This window comes from Littorina saxatilis, linkage group LG5 (assembly GCF_037325665.1).
Source record: "Littorina saxatilis isolate snail1 linkage group LG5, US_GU_Lsax_2.0, whole genome shotgun sequence".
In the NCBI taxonomy this organism is placed as follows: Eukaryota; Metazoa; Mollusca; class Gastropoda; order Littorinimorpha; family Littorinidae; genus Littorina; species Littorina saxatilis.
In genome coordinates, this window is record NC_090249.1 from 64249353 (window position 1) to 64261909 (window position 12557).

Genomic DNA, 12557 nt, shown 5'->3' on the forward strand with positions numbered 1-12557 from the left:
TTTCTGTAGTTGTGTTTGTGCGTGCGTGTGAAGGTGTGTGCGTGGATGTGTTTCATATTGTGCGTGGATGTGTTTCATATTGTGTGTGGATGTGTTTCATATTGTGCGTGGATGTGTTTCATATTGTGTGTGGATGTGTTTCATATTGTGCGTGGATGTGTTTCATATTGTGCGTGGATGTTTCATATTGTGTGTGGATGTGTTTCATATTGTGCGTGGATGTGTTTCATATTGTGTGTGGATGTGTTTCATATTGTGTGTGTGCGTGAGTGTGTGTGTGTGTGTGTGTGCGTGTGTGTGTGCGTGGATGTGTTTCATATTGTGTGTGTTTGTGAGTGTGTGTGTTTGTGTGTGTGTGTCACTGTGTGTGTGTGTGTGTGTGTGTGTGTGTGTGTGTGTGCACACACATTCAAAGGCATTAAACTTACTCACTCCCAAATGGAGATGGTGTCACTCTGAAGAACCCATACTGTGCACTAAATTAGTATTTTAGAAGAGTATGTGCAGAGTTCTGTGAGAGTGACTTATAATTGTGAATTGGTCCTAAATAAACTTTTATACTTTCACTGAACAAAAATGAAAAAAAGACTGGCACATCCTTTTGAATTTGAAAATAAATCAGAAAAAGTTGTCATTAACTTTGAGAAAAAAGATTTCTTGAACCTCTTTCGCAGAAAGGAGAAAAGAATTTTAAGTTTTAATAGTGACAGAAATGATGTGAACATCATACAGTGTTTCGCTGCAGCAAAGCAATTCTCTGTACAGGTGTTGTTTATCTAAAGTTCAGGAAGCACAAGTTTGACACTGCATGTGACGTGAATGCTTGTTTGTGTGTTCAGATGATCTGCCCAGACCCTCTCCACGCGGCAACAAGAAGAATCCTGTCATTGGGCGTCTGCAGGAACCCAGCAGACTCCGAGTAAGCTGTCCTTTTATCCCTCACAAGATCTGCATGTTTTGTTGGTGAAAGCCAGTCAGTGGGGTACAGGGGATGGACCTAGTGTATGAGAGGAAGGGGCTTCCAACATGAGGCAAGGGTACAGGGGCTGGACCTAGTGTATGAGAGGGAGGGGCTTCCCAAATGAGGCAAGGGTACAGGGTCTGAACCTAGTGTATGAGAGGGAGGGGCTTCCAAATTTGAGGCAAGGGTACAGGGGCTGGACCAAGTGTATGAGAGGGAGGGGCTTCCCAAATAAGGCAGGGGTACAGGTCTGGACCTAGTGTATGAGAGGGAGGGGCTTCCAACATGAGGCAAGGGTACAGGGGCTGGACCTAGTGTATGAGAGGGAGGGGCTTCCCAAATGAGGCAAGGGTACAGGGTCTGAACCTAGTGTATGAGAGGGAGGGGCTTCCAAATTTGAGGCAAGGGTACAGGGGCTGGACCAAGTGTATGAGAGGGAGGGGCTTCCCAAATGAGGCAGGGGTACAGGGTCTGAACCTAGTGTATGAGAGGGAGGGGCTTCCAACATGAGGCAAGGGTACAGGGGCTGGACCTAGTGTATGAGAGGGAGGGGCTTCCCAAATGAGGCAAGGGTACAGGGTCTGAACCTAGTGTATGAGAGGGAGGGGCTTCCAAATTTGAGGCAAGGGTACAGGGGCTGGACCAAGTGTATGAGAGGGAGGGGCTTCCCAAATGAGGCAGGGGTACAGGGTCTGAACCTAGTGTATGAGAGGGAGGGGCTTCCAACATGAGGCAAGGGTACAGGGGCTGGACCTAGTGTATGAGAGGGAGGGGCTTCCCAAATGAGGCAAGGGTACAGGGTCTGAACCTAGTGTATGAGAGGGAGGGGCTTCCAACATGAGGCAAGGGTACAGGTCTGAACCTAGTGTATGAGAGGGAGGGGCTTCCAACATGAGGCAAGGGTACAGGGGCTGGACCTAGTGTATGAGAGGGAGGGGCTTCCAACATGAGGCAAGGGTACAGGGTCTGAACCTAGTGTATGAGAGGGAGGGGCTTCCAACATGAGGCAAGGGTACAGGGGCTGGACCAAGTGTATGAGAGGGAGGGGCTTCCCAAATGAGGCAGGGGTACAGGGTCTGAACCTAGTGTATGAGAGGGAGGGGCTTCCAAATTGAGGCAAGGGTACAGGGGCTGCACCAAGTGTATGAGAGGGAGGCCCGGCTTCCAACATGAGACAGGGGTACAGGGCTGGACCTAGTGTATCTTCTTCTGCGTTCGTGGGCTGAAACTCCCACATGCACTCGTGGTTTGCACGAGTGGAATTTTACGTGTATGATCGTTTTTACCCTGCCATTTAGGCAGCCATACGCCGCTTTCGGAGGAACGGACCTAGTGTATGAGAGGGAGGGGCTTCCAACATGAGACAGGGGTACGGGGCTGGACCTAGTGTACGAGAGGGAGGGGCTTCCAACATGAGGCAAGGGTACAGGGGCTGGACCTAGTGTATGAGAGGGAGGGGCTTCCAACATGAGGCAAGGGTACAGGGGCTGGACCTAGTGTACGAGAGGGAGGGGCTTCCAACATGAGGCAAGGGTACAGGGGCTGGACCTAGTGTATGTGATGTTGGAAAACGGAGCATGGAAGTCCTGCTCTTATTGGTGTAACCATGTGCCCCTCTTCTCTTATTGGTGTAACCATGTGCCCCTCTTCTCTTATTGGTGTAACCATGTGCCGCCCCTCTTCTCTCATTGGTGTAACCATGTGCCGCCCCTCTTCTCTCATTGGTGTAACCATGTGCCCCTCTTCTCTTATTGGTGTAACCATGTGCCCCTCTTCTCTTATTGGTGTAACCATGTGCCGCCCCTCTTCTCTTATTGGTGTAACCATGTGCCCCTCTTCTCTTATTGGTGTAACCATGTGCCCCTCTTCTCTTATTGGTGTAACCATGTGCCCCTCTTCTCTTATTGGTGTAACCATGTGCCGCCCCTCTTCTCTTATTGGTGTAACCATGTGCCGCCCCTCTTCTCTCATTGGTGTAACCATGTGCCGCCCCTCTTCTCTTATTGGTGTAACCATGTCCCGCCCCTCTTCTCTTATTGGTGTAACCATGTGCCGCCCCTCTTCTCTCATTGGTGTAACCATGTGCCGCCCCTCTTCTCTTATTGGTGTAACCATGTGCCCCTCTTCTCTTATTGGTGTAACCATGTGCCCCTCTTCTCTCATTGGTGTAACCATGTGCCCCTCTTCTCTTATTGGTGTAACCATGTGCCCCTCTTCTCTTATTGGTGTAACCATGTCCCGCCCCTCTTCTCTTATTGGTGTAACCATGTCCCGCCCCTCTTCTCTTATTGGTGTAACCATGTCCCGCCCCTCTTCTCTTATTGGTGTAACCATGTGCCGCCCCTCTTCTCTTATTGGTGTAACCATGTGCCGCCCCTCTTCTCTTATTGGTGTAACCATGTGCCGCCCCTCTTCTCTTATTGGTGTAACCATGTGCCGCCCCTCTTCTCTTATTGGTGTAACCATGTGCCCCTCTTCTCTTATTGGTGTAACCATGTGCCGCCCCTCTTCTCTTATTGGTGTAACCATGTGCCGCCCCTCTTCTCTCATTGGTGTAACCATGTGCCCCTCTTCTCTTATTGGTGTAACCATGTGCCCCTCTTCTCTCAAAACTCAAACAATCAAAACAAGCTGACACAGGTTAAATTAATAGGTTCTTTAATTTCCAAATGATGGTGATGGGAAATGTGTGGGAAACGGGGGTTTACATTCAATGCAAAACTTCCAATATATTCTACTCTCTAAAACCAGAACAAACCAAAACAATACTCTAAAACTATACTCCAGAACTATACTCTAGATCCCCACTCTAGAACTATGCTCTAGAACTACACTCTAGATCCTCACTCTAGAAATATAGTCTAAAAAACCAAGAGACCCGATGAAACTCTAATCTAAACAAACAAAGTCTAAAAAATAACCACCTACAAAACAATTAAAAAAAAACCAATCTAACAAACCTAATCTAACAAAACCAATCTAACGAAACCCCGTCGCACATTCCGCCCACTCTGTAAAACACAGAATGCACGCTGTCAGCATATATGGACAAAAGCAATTTCAAATATCCAAAGCTAAATTCTCTAACAACAAAAAAACACGTCATTCCTTCTTCAACAACACAATCCAGTTTTCTTAAAACATTCAAAACAATTCAGTTCACAATACAGCCTTCTTGAACATTCAAAATAAAACCTCCTCAAGCATGCCACAGCCAGCATACTCTATTTACCACAGCCAGCATACTCTATTTACCACAGCCAGCATACTCTATTTACCACAGCCAGCATACTCTATTTACCACAGCCAGCACACTCTATTTACCACAGCCAGCACACTCTATTTACCACAGCCAGCATACTCTATTTACCACAGCCAGCATACTCTATTTACCAATGCTTACCCAATTGAACATAAAGAGGAAAATATATAAACAACATAAGCTTACCCGCAAGACAACGCTCACATCTCAGTTTCCATCTTCCGCTTGTGACAGACAGTCATCACGCAACACCGAACACGGCACTATAAAAATCAGCCCAACAGAAAAACACGTCTGATCCCCAGAAGAATCGTCGGAAAAAGGAAAGCCCCAGAAAAAGTCTCGCGTGATCTCGCGTCATACATCAAAATGAATTCGGCCTGAAGGGGTGTCAAGTACCAACAGACAGAAATTGTACCTATGCAAATAACAGAATCGGCAGCAAGCCTTGCTACAGTATCTCTGTTCCGCCAGACCATTTCAACTCATAGAAAGAATAGTCTCGGAAACAGTAGTGAATCCACAATAGCTCAGGGGTACTGTGATGTCAAAATAAATCAACCCACAATAGCACAAGGGTACTGTGATGTCAAAATAAGTCAACCCACAATAGCACAAGGGTACTGTGATGTCAAAATAAGTCAAGCCACAATAGCACAAGGGTACTGTGATGTCAAAATAAATCAACCCACAATAGCACAAGGGTACTGTGATGTCAAAATAAGTCAAGCCACAATAGCACAAGGGTACTGTGATGTCAAAATAAATCAACCCACAATAGCACAAGGGTACTGTGATGTCAAAATAAATCAAGCCACAATAGCACAAGGGTACTGTGATGTCAAAATAAGTCAAGCCACAATAGCACAAGGGTACTGTGATGTCAAAATAAGTCAAGCCACAATAGCACAAGGGTACTGTGATGTCAAAATAAGTCAACCCACAATAGCACAAGGGTACTGTGATGTCAAAATAAATCAAGCCACAATAGCACAAGGGTACTGTGATGTCAAAATAAGTCAAGCCACAATAGCACAAGGGTACTGTGATGTCAAAATAAGTCAAGCCACAATAGCACAAGGGTACTGTGATGTCAAAATAAGTCAACCCACAATAGCACAAGGGTACTGTGATGTCAAAATAAATCAAGCCACAATAGCACAAGGGGTACTGTGATGTCAAAATAAATCAACCCACAATAGCACAAGGGTACTGTGATGTCAAAATAAGTCAAGCCACAATAGCACAAGGGTACTGTTTGTTGACATGGTCACATTGGGGAGAAATGTTTTGTGTTACTTATTGATCATACTTTAAAGGGTGTATTTTATTCAGCTGTGTGTGCAACATTTCTTTGTGACCAGGACTGGCACCATGGGAAAAAGGGTGTATTTTATTCAGCTGTGTGTGCAACATTTCTTTGTGACCAGGACTGGCACCATGGGAAAAAGGGTGTATTTTATTCAGCTGTGTGTGCAACATTTCTTTGTGACCAGGACTGGCACCATGGGAAAAAGGGTGTATTTTATTCAGCTGTGTGTGCAACATTTCTTTGTGACCAGGACTGGCACCATGGGAAAAAGGGTGTATTTTATTCAGCTGTGTGTGCAACATTTCTTTGTGACCAGGACTGGCACCATGGGAAAAAGGGTGTATTTTATTCAGCTGTGTGTGCAACATTTCTTTGTGACCAGGACTGGCACCATGGGAAAAAGGGTGTATTTTATTCAGCTGTGTGTGCAACATTTCTTTGTGACCAGGACTGGCACCATGGGAAAAAGGGTGTATTTTATTCAGCTGTGTGTGCAACATTTCTTTGTGACCAGGACTGGCACCATGGGAAAAAGGGTGTATTTTATTCAGCTGTGTGTGCAACATTTCTTTGTGACCAGGACTGGCACCATGGGAAAAAGGGTGTATTTTATTCAGCTGTGTGTGCAACATTTCTTTGTGACCAGGACTGGCACCATGGGAAAAAGGGTGTATTTTATTCAGCTGTGTGTGCAACATTTCTTTGTGACCAGGACTGGCACCATGGGAAAAAGGGTGTATTTTATTCAGCTGTGTGTGCAACATTTCTTTGTGACCAGGACTGGCACCATGGGAAAAAGGGTGTATTTTATTCAGCTGTGTGTGCAACATTTCTTTGTGACCAGGACTGGCACCATGGGAAAAAGGGTGTATTTTATTCAGCTGTGTGTGCAACATTTCTTTGTGACCAGGACTGGCACCATGGGAAAAAGGGTGTATTTTATTCAGCTGTGTGTGCAACATTTCTTTGTGACCAGGACTGGCACCATGGGAAAAAGGGTGTATTTTATTCAGCTGTGTGTGCAACATTTCTTTGTGACCAGGACTGGCACCATGGGAAAAAGGGTGTATTTTATTCAGCTGTGTGTGCAACATTTCTTTGTGACCAGGACTGGCACCATGGGAAAAAGGGTGTATTTTATTCAGCTGTGTGTGCAACATTTCTTTGTGACCAGGACTGGCACCATGGGAAAAAGGGTGTATTTTATTCAGCTGTGTGTGCAACATTTCTTTGTGACCAGGACTGGCACCATGGGAAGTCCAAGGGCTGTTTCTTCATCGACGAGGAAAAGGGTTTCGTCAGTCACCAGTACCAGCTGATGTTGACCGAGGACACGACCATCTGGCTGACTATCCAGCCGACCAAGAGTGGTCAGTATCACTCTCACTGCAGTAGTGGGGGATAGCTTGTAATATCACTCTCACTGCAGTAGTGGGAGATAGCTTGTTATATCACTCTCACTGCAGTAGTGGGGGATAGATTGTGATATCACTCTCACTGCAGTAGTGGGGGATAGATTGTTATATCACTCCCACTGCTGTAGTGGGGGATAGATTGTAATATCACTCTCACTGCAGTAGTGGGGGATATAGCTTGTGATATCACTCTCACTGCTGTAGTGGGGGGTAGCTTGTGATATCACTCTCACTGCAGTAGTGGGGGATAGCTTGTAATATCACTCTCACTGCAGTAGTGGGGTATAGCGGGGGCCTGGGTAGCTCAGGTGGTAGAGCACTGGACTTGTGATCGAGAGGTCGCTGGTTCGAATCCGGGCCGGGACGGACACGGGTCAACTTTATGTGCAGACCCAGAGACGGTATCCATCTCCCACCCCCGTGTCACCACAATGGCACGTTAAAGATCTTGGTCATTCTACCATAAGTGCAGATGGTTGATACCACCTAAACACGCAAACATCAAAAAGCCGTGAGGGCGTAAAACTCGAATCGTATAAACCAATTCATGTACAATATAGGCAATTAAGACCTGACGGACAATAAGCCCCTTAAAATTTACTTTTTTTGTTGGGGTATAGCTTGTAATATCACTCTCACTGCTGTTGTGGGGGATAGCTTGTTATATCACTCTCACTGCCAAAGTGGGGAATAGCTTGTAATATCACTCTCACTGCAGTAGTGGGGGATAGCTTGTAATATCACTCTCACTGCAGTAGTGGGGGATAGCTTGTAAGATCACTCTCACTGCAGTAGTGGGGGACAGCTTGTAATATCACTTTCACTGCAGTAGTGGGAAATAGCTGCTATTGTCATCATTTTCACCAGTTTTCATTCATAACCAGCTGGGGAACAAATAACACCGTTTCACAAGTAACAAATTGAGGTGGTGAATGAATGGGTTTGAGCTTTCTGGTGAAATGTGGATTGTCACAGTAAAAGACCATGAGGCTGACTGTTTCATGTGGGGAACAATCACGGCTTTGTTTCATGTGGGGCACAATCACGGCTTTGTTTCATGTGGGGAACAATCACGGCTTTGTTTCATGTGGGGAACAATCACGGCTTTGTTTCATGTGGGGAACAATCACGGCTTTGGATTCGTGTTTCTGAGGACAACGATTCTATGCATTCACTCATAGTTATCATTTTTTGTTGGTCCTCAGGGAGCATATCACCTTTGGTTTTCATCTCTTTATCAACCAGTCAACAAGCCACCAAAGCCACCAAACATCTGATATTGTCACAAACCCCTGTTTCAGTTACGAGAAGTGCGACAGACAGTCTGAGATTTTTGTAGGTTGTTGAACAAGAATGTCACTGTCTTGGTCCTGTGGTTTTGTGTGTGTTGTTTAATTGTGATTTCTACCTTACAGGCAGCGAGAGGGGTGTGGTGGACACAGCGATGTACATCCTGCAGGACGATAAAGACGATGACGACGCTCTTATCGCTTTCACCGAACAGCGCGACAGTAAAGGGGTATGCTGGCTGGTGTTAACTATTGGACAGTGGTACCTGTCATAGGTCAATGCTCTCACTGCTGGACAGTGGTACCTATCATAAGACCATGCTCTCACTGTTGGACAGTGGTACCTGTCATAAGACCATGCTCTCACTGTTAGACAGTGGTACCTGTCATAAGACCATGCTCTCACTGTTGGACAGTGGTATCTATCATAAGACCATGCTCTCACTGTTGGACAGTGGTACCTGTCACAGGTCAATGCTCTCGCTGTTGGACAGTGGTACCTATCATAAGACCATGCTCTCACTGTTGAACAGTGATACCTGTCATAGGACAATGCTCTCACTGTTGGACAGTGGTACCTATCATAAGACCATGCTCTCACTGTTGGACAGTGGTATCTATCATAAGACCATGCTCTCACTATTAGACAGTGGTACCTGTCAAAGGTCAATGCTCTCACTGTTGGACAGTGGTACCTATCATAAGACCATGCTCTCACTGTTGAACAGTGGTACCTGTCATAGGACAATGCTCTCACTGTTGGACAGTGGTACCTGTAATAAGACCATGCTCTCACTGTTGAACAGTGGTACCTGTCATAGGTCAATGCTCTCACTGTTGGACAGTGGTATCTATCATAGGACAATGCTCTCACTGTTGGACAGTGGTACCTGTCATAAGACCATGCTCTCACTGTTGAACAGTGGTACCTGTCATAGGTCAATGCTCTCACTGTTGAACAGTGGTACCTGTCATAGGTCAATGCTCTCACTGTTGGACAGTGGTATCTATCATAAGACCATGCTCTCACTGTTGAACAGTGGTACCTGTCATAGGACAATGCTCTCACTGTTGGACAGTGGTACCTGTCATAGGACAATGCTCTCACTGTTGGACAGTGGTACCTGTCATAGGACAATGCTCTCACTATTGGACAGTGGTACCTGTCATAGGACAATGCTCTCACTGTTGGACAGTGGTACCTGTCATAAGACCATGCTCTCACTGTTGGACAGTGGTATCTATCATAAGACCATGCTCTCACTGTTGAACAGTGGTACCTATCATAAGACCATGCTCTCACTGTTGGACAGTGGTACCTGTCATAGGACAATGTTCTCACTGTTGGACAGTGGTACCTGTCATAGGACAATGCTCTCACTGTTGGACAGTGGTATCTATCATAAGACCATGCTCTCACTGTTGAACAGTGGTACCTGTCATAGGACAATGCTCTCACTGTTGGACAGTGGTACCTGTCATAGGACAATGCTCTCACTGTTGGACGGTGGTACCTGTCATAGGACAATGCTCTCACTATTGGACAGTGGTACCTGTCATAGGACAATGCTCTCACTGTTGGACAGTGGTACCTGTCATAGGACAATGCTCTCACTATTGGACAGTGGTACCTGTCATAAGACCATGCTCTCACTGTTGGACAGTGGTATCTATCATAAGACCATGCTCTCACTGTTGAACAGTGGTACCTATCATAAGACCATGCTCTCACTGTTGGACAGTGGTACCTGTCATAGGACAATGCTCTCACTGTTGGACAGTGGTACCTGTCATAAGACCATGCTCTCACTGTTGAACAGTGGTACCTGTCATAGGACAATGCTCTCACTATTGGACAGTGGTACCTGTCATAGGACAATGCTCTCACTGTTGGACAGTGGTACCTGTCATAGGACAATGCTCTCACTATTGGACAGTGGTACCTGTCATAAGACCATGCTCTCACTGTTGGACAGTGGTATCTATCATAAGACCATGCTCTCACTGTTGAACAGTGGTACCTATCATAAGACCATGCTCTCACTGTTGGACAGTGGTACCTGTCATAGGACAATGTTCTCACTGTTGGACAGTGGTACCTGTCATAAGACCATGCTCTCACTGTTGGACAGTGGTACCTGTCATAGGACCATGCTCTCACTGTTGGACAGTGGTACCTGTCATAAGACCATGCTCTCACTGTTGGACAGTGGTACCTGTCATAGGACAATGTTCTCACTGTTGGACAGTGGTACCTGTCATAGGTCAATGCTCTCACTGTTGGACAGTGGTATCTATCATAAGACCATGCTCTCACTGTTGAACAGTGGTACCTATCATAAGACCATGCTCTCACTGTTGGACAGTGGTACCTGTCATAGGACAATGCTCTCACTGTTGGACAGTGGTACCTGTCATAAGACCATGCTCTCACTGTTGGACAGTGGTGCCTGTAATAAGACCATGCTCTCACTGTTGAACAGTGGTACCTATCATAAGACCATGCTCTCACTGTTGGACAGTGGTACCTGTCATATGATCATGCTCTCACTGTTGGACAGTGGTACCTATAATAATACCATGCTCTCACTGTTGGACAGTGGTACCTATCATAAGACCATGCTCTCACTGTTGGACAGTGGTACCTTTCATAAGACCATGCTCTCACTGTTGGACAGTGGTACCTGTAATAAGACCATGCTCTCACTGTTGGACAGTGGTACCTGTCATAAGACCATGCTCTCACTGTTGAACAGTGGTACCTGTCATAGGTCAATGCTCTCACTATTAGACAGGAGTACCTGTCATAAGACCATGCTCACACTATTAGACAGGAGTACCTGTCATAAGACCATGCTCTCACTGTTGGACAGTGATACCTGTCATAAGAAAATGCTCTCACTGTTGGACAGTGGTACCTGTCATAAGACCATGCTCTCACTATTAGACAGGGGTACCTGTCTTAAGACAATGATTAGTTTATGGAACATTTACTTACAAGCAAATCAAAACAGCTAGTTTCATGACAATGTGCTGCATCACTTGTCGAGTTGATTTATCTTGCACACAATTTGATTACAGCTTTTTTGTTAGCCACTTTCCACAGCGTTAGCCATGTTGTTCCAGTGTTACGGGGTGCGGTGCAGCCTGTCCGCAGGGACGTACTCGCTGATTCCCTTCACCACGGGGTGCCGCCTTCATCCCCGCAGGTCAGAGCCGTCCAAGCCGGCCAAACTCATCGCCAAGGACAAGGAGGACAAGATCGAGCTTACCAAGCAGTTCAAGTCAGTAGCTCTGTATTTACCAAGCAGTTCAAGTCAGTGGCTCTGTATTTATCAAGCAGTTCAAGTCAGTGGCTCTGTATTTATCAAGCTGTTCAAGTCAGTGGCTCTGTATTTATCAAGCAGTTCAAGTCAGTGGCTCTGTATTTATCAAGCTGTTCAAGTCAGTGGCTCTGTATTTACCAAGCAGTTCAAGTCAGTGGCTCTGTATTTATCAAGCAGTTCAAGTCAGTGGCTCTGTATTTATCAAGCAATTCAAGTCAGTGGCTCTGTATTTATCAAGCAGTTCAAGTCAGTGGCTCTGTATTTACCAAGCAGTTCAAGTCAGTGGCTCTGTATTTACCAAGCAGTTCAACTCAGGGGCTCTGTATTTACCAAGCAGTTCAAGTCAGTGGCTCTGTATTTACCAAGCAGTTCAAGTCAGTGGCTCTGTATTTATCAAGCTGTTCAAGTCAGTGGCTCTGTATTTATCAAGCAGTTCAAGTCAGTGGCTCTGTATTTACCAAGCAGTTCAAGTCAGTGGCTCTGTATTTACCAAGCAGTTCAAGTCAGTGGCTCTGTATTTACCAAGCAGTTCAAGTCAGTGGCTCTGTATTTACCAAGCAGTTCAAGTCAGTGGCTCTGTATTTACCAAGTAGTTCAAGTCAGTGGCTCTGTATTTACCAAGCAGTTCAAGTCAGTGGCTCTGTATTTACCAAGCTGTTCAAGTCAGTGGCTCTGTATTTACCAAGCAGTTCAAGTCAGTGGCTCTGTATTTACCAAGTAGTTCAAGTCAGTGGCTCTGTATTTACCAAGCAGTTCAAGTCAGTGGCTCTGTATTTACCAAGCAGTTCAAGTCAGTGGCTCTGTATTTACCAAGCTGTTCAAGTCAGTGGCTCTGTATTTACCAAGCTGTTCAAGTCAGTGGCTCTGTATTTACCAAGCAGTTCAAGTCAGTGGCTCTGTATTTACCAAGCTGTTCAAGTCAGTGGCTCTGTATTTACCAAGCAGTTCAAGTCAGTGGCTCTGTATTTACCAAGTAGTTCAAGTCAGTGGCT

At 45.8% G+C, this 12557-nt stretch overlaps 1 protein-coding gene across 7 annotated transcripts in view; it reads left to right on the forward strand.

Annotated features, from left to right (window-relative positions):
* Window positions 1-12557, forward strand: part of LOC138967691 (EF-hand calcium-binding domain-containing protein 7-like) — a 119236-nt gene that overhangs the window by 67016 nt on the left and 39663 nt on the right. For all 7 annotated transcript variants that reach the window (XM_070340340.1, XM_070340342.1, XM_070340344.1 and 4 more), the window contains 4 exons: window positions 840-919; window positions 6776-6905; window positions 8366-8469; window positions 11366-11523. In XM_070340340.1, the coding sequence (XP_070196441.1) occupies window positions 840-919; window positions 6776-6905; window positions 8366-8469; window positions 11366-11523 (472 nt within the window). The remainder of the gene's footprint in view (window positions 1-839; window positions 920-6775; window positions 6906-8365; window positions 8470-11365; window positions 11524-12557) is intronic.